The sequence below is a fragment of the Haliotis cracherodii genome, unplaced genomic scaffold (assembly GCF_022045235.1).
Source record: "Haliotis cracherodii isolate W230 unplaced genomic scaffold, xgHalCrac1.p SCAF_5, whole genome shotgun sequence".
In the NCBI taxonomy this organism is placed as follows: domain Eukaryota; kingdom Metazoa; phylum Mollusca; class Gastropoda; order Lepetellida; family Haliotidae; genus Haliotis; species Haliotis cracherodii.
In genome coordinates, this window is record NW_027266308.1 from 60,360,677 (window position 1) to 60,376,439 (window position 15,763).

Sequence of the window (15,763 nt, forward strand, 5' to 3'; positions counted from 1 at the left end):
TATCAACAATATGGTGGCTAGTCCCATTGACTAGGATAGAGTATGCAAGAAATTCAACATTAAAATATTGACTGATGGTATTCCTCATCTGTCAACTCACCTGAGATGCTTTCTTTGAGGATCATGCATACAGCTCCAAGACATGATCAGCCTTGCCGCTCTGCCCCGAGTTTACAAAGTGATGGTATTCCTCATCTGTCAACTCACCTGAGATGCTTTCTTGGAGTACCATGCATACAGCTCCATGACATGATCAGCCTTGCCGCTCTGCCCCGAGTCTATCAAGTGATGGTATTCCTCATCTATTGCCTTCAGTTGCAGTGATATGGGAGCTGTGGCATCCACCCCTCTCAGCTTGGCTATGGCCAGGGCCTCCTCTTCCTTGGAACTCTCCTTAGCCTGCACGTTGAAGGAAGGAATGTCGGAACTATCCTGCTGAAACAATAATACTGTGCATGAGGGCTTTGACAGGTACACAACTGCTTGAACACAGTTCTGGTAAAGATGGATTTGAGACCTTTTTTGACCAGGGGAGATAACTCACATTTTCATGAGGGCTTTGACAGGTACTCAACTACTTGAACACAGTTCTGGTAAAGATGGATTTGAGACCTTTTTTGACCAGGGGCGATAACTCACATTTTCACATCTCTACGAGTGTAGCAGACATGGAAGAAGAATTGTACAGTGTTCACATTTTGACTTGCAGTGAGTGAGTGAGTTGGGTTTTACGCCGTTTTAACAGTATTCCAGTTATATCACGGCGTGTCAGCTTAATGTGGGAGGAAAGCACAAAGTGATGCAGGTCTCAGACGTTTACCACTTTGGTGAAACCCACGAGCATGGATATGGTGCTGACAAACCTAGAAACATAATTGGGGTGAACCGGCATTCGAACCCACAATCATAGGTTTCTGGCGTGCCCAAGGGACGCAACTCTGCACAGCGAATCGAGGTGCCTTAGACGACTGGGCCACCCCTGCTTCCTCTAAACAGTGAAATAATAATAATAATAAACATAAAACACTGCCTAGTGTCGTAAACGACAATAACTGAGCGGGAAAACACACCAAAACTGGTGACATGATCTTGATACACAAATAGGACCTAACAGCATGAGATCGGGTATAACATGCGGAACGTGTTTTCACGCATGACATGAGTGATACAGAACGACTTACAATGGATCCAGAATGGAACACCATTCAATTGATATACAAGACAGAACACAACACTATTTCCATGGGCAAAGTAGTGTGACTGCCTGGCATCTCTTAATGCTTCCTCAAAGTGATATATAACGCCTGAGGGATTGAAGCATGCCAAGACAAGATAAGGAACGATCGACAATATCCACAAGAGGATCTTTGGGCCAGTACCCGACAACACAAATACACAAAGCAGAGGTGATCGGAATAAAGGGTCGGGACATTGTCGAAACGGCAACTCTGATGTTGAAGATCTAAGTTTTACAGACAAGCGAATCCATCGTCCAATTGGGTACTGGGTCTAGGAACCTGAACAATCAAAGAACAATAAAAGCAAGAGCCAAAGTTCCAAGATTTATTCTGTTTATACACGAGCGTAGTACGAGAGAGCAGGAGTGGTGTGCTGTCGACAGCTACTGTGTAAGGACCAAGCGACCGAATTGATGTAAGCCCTGGAGATAGTGGGAAGCAAAGACTGTGTCTGACTTCCACCAATCTCATTAAAATCAGATCTTAGTTCTCGCTACCTTTAAACAAAGATCTGAAGACATCCCATTAAGGGTCATTAGAACGGCCTTTCATACGACCAATCAGAGCGTCACTTACCAGATTATGAAAGTGACAGTCGGAATGTGATTTCTATATCATGCAACCTCGAAAACTTTAACATGGGGTATTAGGAACGTTAGTTACGGGTTTAACGACTGAATCCTTACAATCTAAATACATCTATTAGCCATTCCAGAATGTTTTTTGTTCAGGTTTCAAATTTGTAAATGAGAATTTGTCAACATATGTTTCGAAGCACAGTCGCCAATTCGAAATTAGTGCCGTAAAGCATGAGAAAGCTGCCCTCTGATTGGTCATTCCATTAGTCGGTCAACGTTTGCGTAAGGTCGGTCTGACATGACCCGTAATGGGATGTTCTCAGATCTTTGTTTCGCGGAAGCGAGAACTAAGGTCTGATTTTAATGAGACTGAACTTCCACAAACACCCCTCCATAATGGCGGAAGGACAGCAGTTGCTATGTTGGGCCATGGTTGAAGCAACTGCTTGGGTCTCATGAGAATTGGACATAACAGGTGGAGGCAATCCAGCAAAGGTGTAAGCATGTAGGATGATTGAGATCATGGTATGGGGAACTTCAGTTAAAGGGGCTGTTGAGGGCGGAATGAAGAGTCTTTGCCAGGACGACCAAAGAGGTCTTGCAGCCTCCGAGTATATTTGGAGCACTCGTACCGGACGTAAGGAGAGATCTTCCAGGTCATCAAAGGAAGGAAAAAAACTGGAGAGCCAAGTTAGACACGCCCTTTCTGGTAGACGACAAGCGGTAATATGGTTTGATGTGACACAACATCAAGGTCACATGACAACGACGATGATCCTACAAAAAATGGGACTTGAGATGGAAACAGCTTTTGTCTTGCACCCAGGACCATCGCTAGGCACTCTCTCTTTTTGTTGTAATGTAGGCAGTAAATGCATTAAGGAGTAATGCAGGATAAGTAAAAAATATGCATTCTCTAACACTGATAATAAACGTCTCCACAGTGTGGCAATGAGAAAGAGAATGATGTGGCAGGTATAAGCAAGTGATCAGTTCATGTAGGTTGCTATGCACAGGATTCCATTTTGAGTCATTTGTTTGGGTGGTGATCATGGTATGGTGGGATGTGTTCAGGCGAATTGCTTTTTAGAAGCTGGAAACTTTGTTCAAGCACGTTTCCACATAGGATTGAAGAAAAAAGATGAAAAGCATAGTATGAGATAGGAAAAGTTTAAAAAGTTGCCAGTCACATTGGGGTGCACCGAGAATGGGCTTTAGACATTGCATCAGGCTAGGTAAACGAATCCAATTTATTAATACAAAAAGCAAAAGCCCTAACCTTTCATACTATGCGAATTTGGAAAAAAAGATTAAGACAATCTAGGCTTAGCTCTAAAAGCATTGGCAGGAAATTAGGTTCAGTAATCGATTAAGCTGAAATTTCAAGAATCGTGGACACTTACTTCCTTTTTGAATCCAAACAAATCCTCAGCATAATATCTCTCCTCCAATACCATCCCAAGTTGAAGGTGAAGGTCAGGATCTTTGGGCTTGAACTTAATTGCAGTAGCATAGTTATATGACGCTCGGTTGAGGAAGTCTACTGGAGATTCGTCTTCAGCATATTGCTTTGACTCACCTGGACAAAGTCAAAAAATGGATATTAAGAAAAATATTTTGAGAATAAAAATAGTTATAAAAACATTTTTTATATCATAGTTCATGTAGAATACATTTTTATGATATTTATTACATGAAAAATGGCAAAGTTTCTTGGCTGGATAAAGAGACAAATATGCAAATAGAAAAGGTCAGGTAGGTATTACTTTCAGTGTTTACAAACTTGGCTTGCTAAATACTTTGTATCCTAATCGTATAAGATACATACCATCCAAAGACACACTTGTGTGATAACCTCTATATTTATACTGTTAGAGCTTTATATTTATTTGAATACTTACTGATCAAAAGCCACAACAGTGAAGAATGATGCACTAGGCATCCGAAAAATATCAGACCAAAGAACCCTTTGCTCAAGTGTGGATGATTTTTTTGTATTTTTGCTGGGTCCATAACCAAGGTGCCTTATCAGCCTGAAACAGTGGCTGTGAAGGGTATTTTCAAGGAACCAGTTTTGTAACTCTGATAATGCTATTAAACACACATTCTTGATGGGATCGGTGTCAGAACTTTATCATACTGTACCATTTTTTCATGCCCCCTACATAGTTCTGATAGATTTCAATCTCATTAAAATCAGACCTTAGTTCTCGAGGGAAACAAAGATCTGAGGACATCCCATTACGGGTCACGTCAGACCGACCTTGTGCAAACTTTGACCGACCAATGGAATCACCAATCAGATACTAGCTTTCTCGTGCTTTACGGCACAAACTCAAATTGGCGACTACGCTTCGAAACATATTTGGACAAATTCTCGATTACAAATTTGAAACCCGAACAAAAAAACATTCTTGAATGATTAATAGATGGTCTAGATTGTAAGGAATCAGTCGTTAAACCCGTAACTATCGTTCGGAATAACCCATGTTAAAGTTTGCGAGATTGCATGATTAGAAATCACATTCCGACAGTAACTTTCATAATCTGGTAAGCGACGCACTGATTGGTCGGATGATAGGTCGTTCTGACACGACCCCTAATGGGATGTCTTCAGATCTTTGTTTAGCTCTAGCGAGAACTAGGATCTGATTTTAATGAGATTGGATAGATTTTGGGGATCATTTTATGTCTCATTGGCCCCCCCAGACACCCCTTTATTAAAGGCCTGTCCCTTATTTCAGCTGAAATCTGATATAGTTGCATGACACAATGAACACAAAGCACTGAAAAAATTATACTACAAGGATCATCCAAATATAATCCAAGCGTATCAAATACGCAACGAACATTACAGATAAGCTACAAAAATAAAACTTGTACATTTCATCAAAATATTGTGAAGTAACCCTGCGTATTCGATAAGCAAATCAGCAACTTATTTTGAAATTATAAACGGACATTCCGTCAACCTTGCCAAACTCCACGATGACAGTTACATCATGATCATTTGCCATCACACTTTCTTGTGGAAGTATTGTGGTATTTTTGAGTCCTATAAAGCTCTCGAACCCACATGACACCAGTTTGCAGGGACTAGATGAATAGTGTTTTTAAATATTTAACTTAAATACCCAAATGTGTAAAAACTAGTGGGTAACAGAAATTTGAATACCCAGACAGAATTACTGATACCCAATGATTTTAAAATGCATGGGTAAGATACCCACAACACCAAAAGCTTATCTGGAGCTCTGAGTTCCAGCTACTGGACAGCTGTGAAGAACTCAATTAATAACAGAATCTAGAAACAAGATGAGTTATTACTATAGTTCAGAGGCGGATCAAGGGATCTTGTGGCGGGAGGAGTTATAGAAATAGTTGTGTATACTGTCAAGTGGATGACTCTCCCGATCCACTCCCATCTCTGAAGGTAACAATATATATTATCTTACGTCCATGTCAGAATGGCGGGATCTGATTGGTTCACATGATCTGTATTTCTGAGCAGGAGTATAAATCCCTTATACCCTGCTCCGAAGCCAAAAGCCCACATTTTTCATGAGTCAATGAAAATCACATGACACAGCACAAGTTGTCCGCTCAATCGAAAAGCCTTTTTCTATAAATTTTCAATTTGTTTAATTCTTTCACAATGGCATCAAAGGTAAAAAAATATTCGAATATTCGATGCCCCACAAAATCCTTGATCTGCCTCTGTGGTTACAAGGTAAGGTTAAAGAAACTAGCAGAACACACATTAGCATTAGTTGGTGGCAACAGTTTATCCAAGGGAAGGCACAGCACACTGATCTATCGTCTAGGTTGACGATTTACAAGACCCAAAACTTGGACACACAGACACATGTTCACAAACCAGGTTTTGGTAAACTTTGAAAGTAGTTCTCCACTTCAGCCTTGGCATTCTTTACCAGTTCTTTTACGTCGGTCTCGTCAAATATCTGCTGCAAGCCTTTCTCCCACTTACGTACCTACACAAACATGGCATGCACACTACATCATGCGGACATCCGCTGAGGAACGCCTATAACCAGTGCTGCATTGCCTCATCAACATGCAAACAGGTAACAGGAAAGAGTGAGAGAGGGTTTTGGCACCGCTTTTAACAGTATTCCAGTTATATCACAGGATGTCAGCTTAATCTGTAAGGAAAGCCCAAAGTGATGCAGGTCTCAGACGTTTGCTGAAAGCCATGAGCTTGGGTATGGTGCTGACAAACCCAAAAATATAATTGGGGCGAACCGGGATCTAACCCACAATTATAGGTTTCTGCCATTTAACTTTTGTGGTGTTTTTTCAATTGTTGCTTGTTCTAGTACACCTGCACCAATGTCAACACTAGTACAGAGGAACTACACATAAACTTGTTTGTGGTCTAATATAACAAAACTTGTTTTCAATTGTTTATTTATAAGCATTGATAAGAACTACTAGTTTAGCATCTCAGGAAATGTTCACATTTGTAAATTTCCTCACATGACAGCAATATATTTCAACAGTTTTGTAATAAGATTGTTTGTTTGTTTGTTTGTTGTTTCACGTTGCACTCAGCAATATTTCAGCTATATGAAGGCAGTCTGTAAATAATCGAGTCTGGACCAGACATTCCAGTGATTGATGTCATGAGCATTGATTGGGGGGGAAGGGTGGCCTAGTTGTCTAAGGCGCCGTGATTCACTGTGCAGAGTTGAGTCCCTTGGACACGCCAGAAACCTATGATTGTGGGTTCGAATCCCGGTTCGCCCGATTATATTTTTAGGTTTGTCAGCACCATAGCCGTGCTCGTGGGTTTCACAGAAGTGGTAAACGTCTGAGATCTGCATCACTATGGGCTTAACGCTGTGATATAACTGGAATACTGTTAAAAGCATTAAAGCCAACTCACTCATTCAAGAGCATCGATCCACGCAATTGGGATATGATGACATGCATCAACCAAATTAGCGAGCCTGACCACCCAATCCCGTTAGTTGCCTCTTACGACAAGCATAGTCTCCTCTTATGACAAGCATAGTCGCCTCTTATGACAAGCATAGTTGCCTCTTATGACAAGCATGGGTTGCTGAAGACTTATTCTAACCCGAATCTTTATGGGGCTGTAATGATAAGAGAAAATTCTGACATCCAGCTGCAGGAAGCACATTTATCTATGAAAATAACAACATAGTGCCAACAGTGGAGCACCAGTTGTTTTTCTCTACACAGTCATAGCAAGCAAGTTGAGTTTGACTGATTTTGCTGGGGTTATAAGGATATTCCTAAAGTCTTTATTATGTAATCAACATTATGGGACAAAGTGAACAGCTTTGATGCTTGGTGACAAAAAGATACTGAATAAAAAGCTCATGCAGGAAAGAGAACATGCAATGTTGTGAAGGCTTCACCTGTGATACACCATCTTCTAGAGGCAAGGGAGTTAACTGACTGTAAAAGTCCAGTTTCCATCCTTGGTTAAATAGGCTAGAATTTCTGGGTTCGATCATAGCACCACCATTGGCAATAACATGTTATGTCCCTTCTAGAACCCTCCTATTGACCAATCAGATTCCATCTCTCATATCACTTCCATTTGCTTCCACCAAAATGGCGGCACCCACTGAAGATGATCTGATCAATAATCAATATTGATATAGTAATAACACTGGTCCTACAATGCGAAGTGCATCAAATTACATGAGCACCATGATTAAAAACATGAAAAGATTTGGAAAATATCTGTTGACGTTAATTTGACGGTACAATAGCTTTACAAATCCTGCAATCAACCAAAATCTGCACTGCAGTTTATGAAGCAGATTTTGATTTCGTTCCTCGATCTTGATTGAACTATGCATAAGGTCGCTAGTCCAGCCAAACTATAACTCCATAATTCCTGCCTAGTTCGGCAAGGGTGGAAACTGGACTTTTATAGTCAGTTAACTCCCTTGCCTCAGGAAGATGGTGATACACATGTACACAATACAAGTCCAATGCTCACCTCTACTGTGTGGGTCATGGTGACTGTGGTCCCTTTGAATCGATCAGTCAAGTCCTGCAAGATAGTGAGAATTATAGGTAATAGTGTCTGAGTTATGGCAGCTGGTCTTGACGAGCCCGACCACCACCGGAATGCAGAAGGTATGTGGTTTCATCCCTGGGCTGAGTCATATGAAAAGGTGTTAAATGATGGTACTTGGTGTTACCCTGCCTGGTATTCAGCATTGTGGGGATAAAACAATGGCTGACACACAGTCCATGCCAAAACAGTGGCATGATATCTCAGTGTGATAGCACTATAAAACCAGCATTCGTCCAGCCAAGTACAAGCAGACACACAGATGCATGCATGTCACTATATGAATGTTTGTTATTTAACGCTGCGCACAGCAATATTCCAGCTATATGACGGCGGTCTGTACATAATCGAGTCTGGACCAGACAATCCAGTGATTGACATCATGAGGATCGATCCACATAATTGGGATATGATGACATGTATCAACCAAGTGAGGGAGCCTGACCACCTGATCCCGATAGTCGCCTCATATGACAAGCATAGTCGCCTTTTACAGCAAGCATGGGTTGCTGAAGACCTATTCTACCCCGGATCTTCACGAGTGAAGGAAATTATGAATAACAATGGTACAAAAGAATATGGTAATTGCTGAAGCTGATCGCATACCTGTCTCAATCCACAGTGTTTGTCTCTTGGTGGAGTAGAGATTCCCTTAATACTTCACCTCACCTGACTAGTCATAACTCGTGGATAACGTAACAAAAGGTGAAAACTATTTAACATGGTAAAGTAAAAACCTGATCTAACTTGAAGTATGCTCAGTGATCCACATACCTCCGTTTTGGGTGTCACATTGCACTTTCCAACATTGGCACCAAGTTCCCCATACTTCACGACCTCAGAAGCCCCTGAGAAGAGAAGATGAATCATAGGAATTAGGAATTGTATTTTATTCCCTGATATTTCTGTCACTCCTGCTTACTCCATTTACAGTGTCTGGTCCAGACTCGATTACTGTAAATCTTGAAATTAACACGAGCATGAATTAAATGTGAAAAGTGGTCTTTCTTCACAATAATGAAACTTCGCATTTATGTCTCCAAAATGACTATCAAGAAGAAGATGGCCTCACTTCACACATTGGATAGCGGAAATACCAACTTGAATATAAACATAAACATTATTTACTGAGAAACAGTGGTAACATATATATAACAAAGACGGCGGTCTGTAAATAATCCAAGTCTGGACCAGACAATCCACTGATTGATGTCATGAGCATCGATCCACGCAATTGTTTGTTTGTTTGTTGTTTAATACCGCACTCAGCAATATTCAGCCATATGATGGCGGTCTGTAAGTAATCAAGTCTGAACCAGACAATCCACTGATTGATGTCATGAGCATCGATCCATGCAATTGTTTGTTTGTTTGTTTGTTGTTTAACGCCACACTCAGCAATATTCCAGCTATATGACGGCGGTCTGTAAATAATCAAATCTGAACCAGACAATCCACTGATTGATGTCATAAGCATCGATCCACGCAATTGTTTGTTTGTTTGTTGTTTAACGCTGCACTCAGTAACAATCAGCTATATGACGGCGATCTGTAAATATTCAAGTCTGAACCAGACAATCCACTGATTGATGTCATGAGCATCGATCCACACGATTGTTTGTTTGTTGTTTAAAGCTGCACTCAGCAATATTTAGCTATATGACGGCGGTCTGTAAATAATCAAGTCTGGACCAGACAGTCCATTGATTGACATCATGAGCATCAATCCACGCAACTGGGATCGATGACATGCATCAACCAAGTCAGCGATCCTGACCACCCCATCCTGTTGGTCGCCTCTTACGACAAGCATAATCACCTTTTACGTCAAGCATGGGTTGCAGAAGACCAATCCTACACCAGCTTGCTGACTAGGTTGATGCATGTCATTGTATTCCAACTGCGTGGATCGATGCTCATGATGTCAATCACAGGATTGTCTGGTCCAGACTCGATTATTTACAGACCACCATCATATAGCTGGAATATTGCTGAGTGCGGTGTTAAACAACAAACAAACAAATATTAGCGAGGATCGATGCTCATGTCAATCACTGGATTGTCTGGTCCAGACTTGATTATTTACAGACCACCATCATATAGCTGGAATATTGCTGAGTGCGGTGTTAAACAACAAACAAAACAGAGTTTGTTTAATCAAAAGCTTAAAATACCCCCTTCCATCACTACCTTTACAAGCTGTGAATGAAGTGGGGTCCTCAATCAAATTAAAATTAGAAATTAGATCTAGGTTCTCGCTGCCGCTAAACAAAGATCTGAGGACATCCCATTACAGGTCACGTCAGACATTCTGACGTGATGTTCTCATATCTTTGTTTAGCGATAGCGAGAACTAAGATCTGATTTTGGTAGGATTGGTGGGGCCCTTGGTTCCTCAGGCATGCTAATATACAGTGTTTGAAATAATTTTAAAACCCAACAAAACAGTCAAGCAGGTGACCCATAATTGTTGCCTGCCCATCTTCAAAGTTATCTGCCTGCATTCAGACATTATAAATATTGAAAAGTCGCAAAAACATGAGACAAATGGCGTCTTCATTCAGTTGAAATAATGCTAACAACAATTAATTGAGAATCTACGAGGAGTTATAATAAAACTGATTTCGTAAGTTGGCTTAAAATTATCTGCCAGTAAAGTTATTAACAGTTATTTTGAACACTGCTAATAAAGTATTTCAATCAAGGGAACTCATAAATTTTGAAATTTTAAGGGCCATGCCAAGGTCCCCTTTATTTCAATGGCAAATTTTTCATTTCGAACACTGAGGAAGGTTTCGTGAAAACAAATCGCAGGTGACAAAGCATACTATATTATGTATATATCAATGTCCTGTTTAAATTCCTGACAATCTCATTAAAATCAGATCTTAGTTCTCGCTACCACTAAACAAAGATCTGTGGACATCTCATTACGGGTCACATCAAAACGACCTTTCATCCGACCAGTCAGAGCCTTACTTACCAGATCGGTTAAGTGACAGTGGGAATGTGTTTCCTAATCATGCAAACTCAAAATGGTTCACACGACGTATTTCAAACATTTACGACTGATTCCGTCAAAATCATTGTTTGTCTCCCGCTACAATGGATAAACATTTCAAATGGAAGAGATTATCCATAGTCTGTGGGAAGCAGCTTTAGAAATTAGCGCTAGTCCTGTAGTCCCTGCCAAACTGCCAAATAGTAGAGGTATAATAAGGACTAGTAGAAATTGGCCCATTTTTAGGGTTTTGCTATATGTTATCATTATAAGGACTAGTGGACAAAAACTGTTACTTTCTAACCCTGGGGAAGTACTGCCAGACAATCTCAGCAATCTGTCAAGACATTCCAGAATGTTCAAATCTTGAATCAATATTTTTCAAACCTTAGCAAGAACTAAGATCTGATCTAAATGAGACTGAAATCCTGATTTCCATCTTAACCTGATGCCCTACCTCCATAAGTAAGAGGGATGCACCCCGTGATTGTGGACAGTTTACTATCAAGGGAGTAGTCTGTCACCCTCCAGTCGGGGCCCAGGGGCATGCTGTTTAGGAGGTCAAACTTGGACGTCTTCGTGTACTCGTCTATAAGCGGTGCGGAGAATGTGTGCCTTGGGTCACTGTTCTTGATGGTGATTGGTCGATAGAGAGGGTTGAGTGAGATGGGACATTCATACTGCAGAGCCATCTGGGGATCCGTTAGTTTCACGTAGCGGGGAAGTTGCTTCTTCGTCACCCTAACTGTGTATGTCTGAACACAACCAGTTTCGATGAAACATAGAAAACAAAATAACTAATGGGTTACAGCAAACACAGCATTCTGTGACTTATGCCACTTGTGTGAAGCCTGAGTCTAGTCAAATTCTGTTTGGGCCAGTGAACTCGGCTGGTAATTGTAAATTTTGAAAAAAAATGTATATTGATAATACTTATCCTATCTCACACTGTGCAAAAAGATGTCTCAACACAACAGCGTAAAGAAAGAGAATGAGTTGGCTGCAGATGTCACGTAATTAAAAGCATGAGATTCATGCGTGTGTCAGACCACTTTTAGGTGGATCGAGAGGGGTTCTAGGGGGTCCGCCCCCGTCCTTTTTTCAAAACCAAACGTAGTATGTTGTAGGCAGCAAAATTGACTGAGAGAGGATTTTGATATTTTAGACCCTGATGGATCTGCCCTCACCAGTAATAGTGATGGTAACCTTGGCTATGGCTGGGATGAGTTTAGGGAGGTATTTTATGAAGCTGGAAACATGTTCTAGGATCGTTTTAACACCAGGATTGATGGATGAAATGCATAGTGTGAAATCGGTTAAGTTTTAAAAATTAGCCTTGACATCAAAATCTACAGAAAAGATGCATGGAGCAAGTTTGGTCTAGTTAACTCAAAATGTTTTGACAGACTGACACATTATACACAGTTTCAGAATTGCTTTATGTTGTTGAATAGCAGCGATTTTTTAATGACCCTCATCAATCATACCCTTTTGTATTTTGGTTTGAAATCAATCGAATCATTATAAAATTAGGCAACAGAAAATCAAAGGAAAAAGCTAATGAATCGGTATATTTATATGGATTACTTTAAGTTATTATTTTAACACTTGAAACATTTGTTGATGTCGTTGTTTCCAAGTGAAATATTATGGCATCAAATGTTCACTGCCAACTGCAAAATCCAAAACACATGCTTATCTCATTGTGAGAGGTATCCAGTTTGAAAAGAGACCCAAAAAACAAATGTTTCAGAAGTTGATACCAATCTCATTAAAATCAAACCTTAGTTCTCGGTCCCGCTAAACAAAGATCTGAAGACATCCCATTAGGGGTCACGTCAGAATGACCTTTCATACAACCAATGAGAGCGTCGCTTACCAGATCATGAAAGTGACAGTCGGAATGTGATTTCTAATCATACAACCTCGAAAACTTTAATGGTATTCCAAACGATAGTTACACGTTTAACGACTGAATCTATACAATCTAGACCATCTATTAGCCATTCTAAAATGTTTTGTTCAGGTTTCAAATTTGTAATTGAGAATTTGTCAACATATGTTTCGAAGCGTAGTCGCCAATTCGAAATAAGTGCCGTAAAGCATGAGAAAGCTGCCCTCTGATTGGTCATTCTATTGGTCGGTCAAAGTTTGTGCAAGGTCGGTCTGACGTGACCCGTAATGGGATGTCCTCAGATCTTTGTTTAGCGGTAGCTAGAACTAAGGTCTGATTTTAATGAAGATTGAAGTTCATACTATCATCAAGGCATTCATCATCTACCTGCTTGTTGGAGCCATCAGCTGATGTGACTTCTATAGGAATCTGTGTCTCGCCTACACTGAGGGGGGTTGGAGATCCTGGCTTCTCCCCACACACGGTGATCGCATTCTTTGTGTCGGGGGCAGTGGGGGTCACTATTAGACTTGTTATGTTACATGGAAGCAGACCTAAAGAAAAATATTACGTGAATGGTCAACCAAACCAAGATTGTATAAAACAACCCAAACTTTGCACAAATCAACATTAAGTGAGTGAGTGATTTGGGTTTAACGCCGCTTTTAACATAAAAAAAGTTATATCACGGCGTGTCAGCTTAATGTGGGAGGAAAGCCTGAAGTGATGCAGGTCTCAGACGTTTACCACTTCGGTGAAACCCACGAGCATGGGTATGGTGCTGACAAACCTAGAAACATAATCGGGGCGAACCAGGATTCAAACCCACAATCATAGGTTTCTGGCGCGCCCAAAGGAAGCAACTCTGCACTGTGAATCGCGGTGCCTTAGACGACTGGGCCACCTGTGCCCCCCAACATTAAGTATTATCGTTGATATGAAATGATCCAAACAGGCAGAGTTTTGGAGGTGAGGTGAAATGGGGTCTGCGTCTCTTTCAAGATTATGGCACTTATCAAGCGACAAGCATGTTTGTGCTTGTAAACATCTGGACTAATGACGGTTTTATAGTTCTAGCCCACTGAGATACTATGCCATAGTTTAGCATGGTAATGTCGCGACTCACCGGTGCAAAGTGCATCATCAACAAGGTTTGCGCAATACGATACCTGATACACTTAATTTGGCATCGATTCACATTAACCCCATATCGATTGTCCTTGTTGATCTTGCATCGATATCAAGAAGCAAGTACATACTATTTTTTTAATTCCTCCTAACCTTCTTGGTCGTTTTTCGGATACAAAACCGGCCCGAAACAAGACTGACCAGCCTTTCCTTGCTGCCTGTCACAATACAGTATGTAAACTTTGTATCTTATTATTTTCTCATGCAGAATAGTTGACTTGATTCATGTGTCATGTTGATGGGTATTAGTCCTTCTTTACCTTTATGAGAGTGTCTATGAACTCTGTCAAGTGACAGGGTTTTCTGCACAAAATGTCGTATACATGCAGTATTGAGATACGTTTTATATTGCGGCTTCTGTATCGAGATATGTGTATCATGTGACACCTGTATCGTGACATACCAAGTTTACTCAGACGGAGACTCTAAGCTAACCAGTCTTTGTTTCATCACCTTAATGACGAATGGTCAAACAAAACCAAGATTCTATAAAAGAACCACAACTGTGCCAGGAAATAATCGATAAAATAATAATAATCCAAGCTGTAACTGTACTTGACCACCCGATCCACTTAGTTAGTTCAGCATAGTTTGCTGGGGACCTAATTTTACTCGGAATCCCCACAGGGCTCTTACAATAAATATTGGTCCGAGAGAAATATTGTGATCATGGGAGTCATCAAAACCTGAACATTCAGTTATTTGTCTTGTTACTGGAAAATCGGATTGTTTCTGACAAGCATAAATGGTTAAGGCAAACATCCTAAGTATCAACCATGTGTGTAAGACACCCTTCCAGCTCAACCATCATACATGATAATAAGCATGATAAGCATAATGTTTGTCAGGTCCTACACAAGTGTAAACTGAAGCACCTTTTTCCAAATAGTAGAGTCAGATGTGTAATAATAAAAAAAGTAAGTGCACTGCTTTTAAATATTTCAAAACAGTCAAAACACTCACTGGAGTATTCAGTAATATTCGCTGAAAATTCAGGGTCAAGTTTTCCAATGCTAAGTTTGAGGGTGCTGAGGGTGGCATCTTTAGCTGACAGTCTCCTTGCATGAATGAAATATTTCTTGGTTGTTCCATCTTCAGCAGTAACTTCAATCTTAATGTCGGTCACAGCTCCTTCGGGGAGGGGCACTTGCTTTCCACCTTCCCCACCCTGAAATGATACCATAATTTTTCAATGTGACCACGTTATACCAGCTGTATACATACAGGGGAAGCTGTTTTGTTCAATCAGCAAATATCTGAAAATAACTCATAAAAAAGTATTACTTTATTCTGAATTTAATATGACATTGATTTGGTTAGGCCTATTGATTCTTTTTTTCCATTTTAGAAATTTTAGATTTGTTATTTTTTTCTCTTGGTAAATATATATCCAATCCTGACTGAGTGATCTGAAAATCAAAGGAGCATGTAATATTTGTGCCAATCAATTTGTTTCAGATTATACAATACTTTGTTGGCAAGCGATCACTGATCAGCTGTTGGCTGGTAGGGTACATGTTTTGCAGTAGGCTACGTAAATAAATGCTCCATACCGAAATCGAATACGATGCACCAGTGTCGCTTGTGAGAGGGTCAAACGATAGCTTCTCGACATCGCTAGCAACAATAATGTTGTATTCAGTAATGTCTCGCTTAAATGCAGGTTCGAGTTTCCCAGGTTTTACACCCAACTTGTCAAGGTTGCAATCGTCCATCTTGAAACTGGGGACGCTTCACTGCGGAATAGCTAATCGGAATTATACGTGCAGCTAAAACACACTTTGCGAC

At 40.5% G+C, this 15,763-nt stretch overlaps 1 protein-coding gene across 1 annotated transcript in view; it reads right to left on the reverse strand.

Annotated features, from left to right (window-relative positions):
• The window catches only part of LOC139443463 (uncharacterized), a 31,835-nt gene extending 16,145 nt beyond the window's left edge, over nucleotides 1-15,690 (reverse strand). The window contains exons 1-9 of the mRNA XM_071224447.1: nucleotides 15,529-15,690; nucleotides 14,939-15,143; nucleotides 13,175-13,341; nucleotides 11,351-11,648; nucleotides 8,667-8,740; nucleotides 7,815-7,868; nucleotides 5,694-5,808; nucleotides 3,220-3,395; nucleotides 208-435 (exon numbers count right to left, since the gene is read on the reverse strand). Of these exons, the coding sequence (XP_071080548.1) occupies nucleotides 208-435; nucleotides 3,220-3,395; nucleotides 5,694-5,808; nucleotides 7,815-7,868; nucleotides 8,667-8,740; nucleotides 11,351-11,648; nucleotides 13,175-13,341; nucleotides 14,939-15,143; nucleotides 15,529-15,690 (1,479 nt within the window). The remainder of the gene's footprint in view (nucleotides 1-207; nucleotides 436-3,219; nucleotides 3,396-5,693; nucleotides 5,809-7,814; nucleotides 7,869-8,666; nucleotides 8,741-11,350; nucleotides 11,649-13,174; nucleotides 13,342-14,938; nucleotides 15,144-15,528) is intronic.
• Between the last annotated feature and the right edge of the window lie 73 nt (nucleotides 15,691-15,763).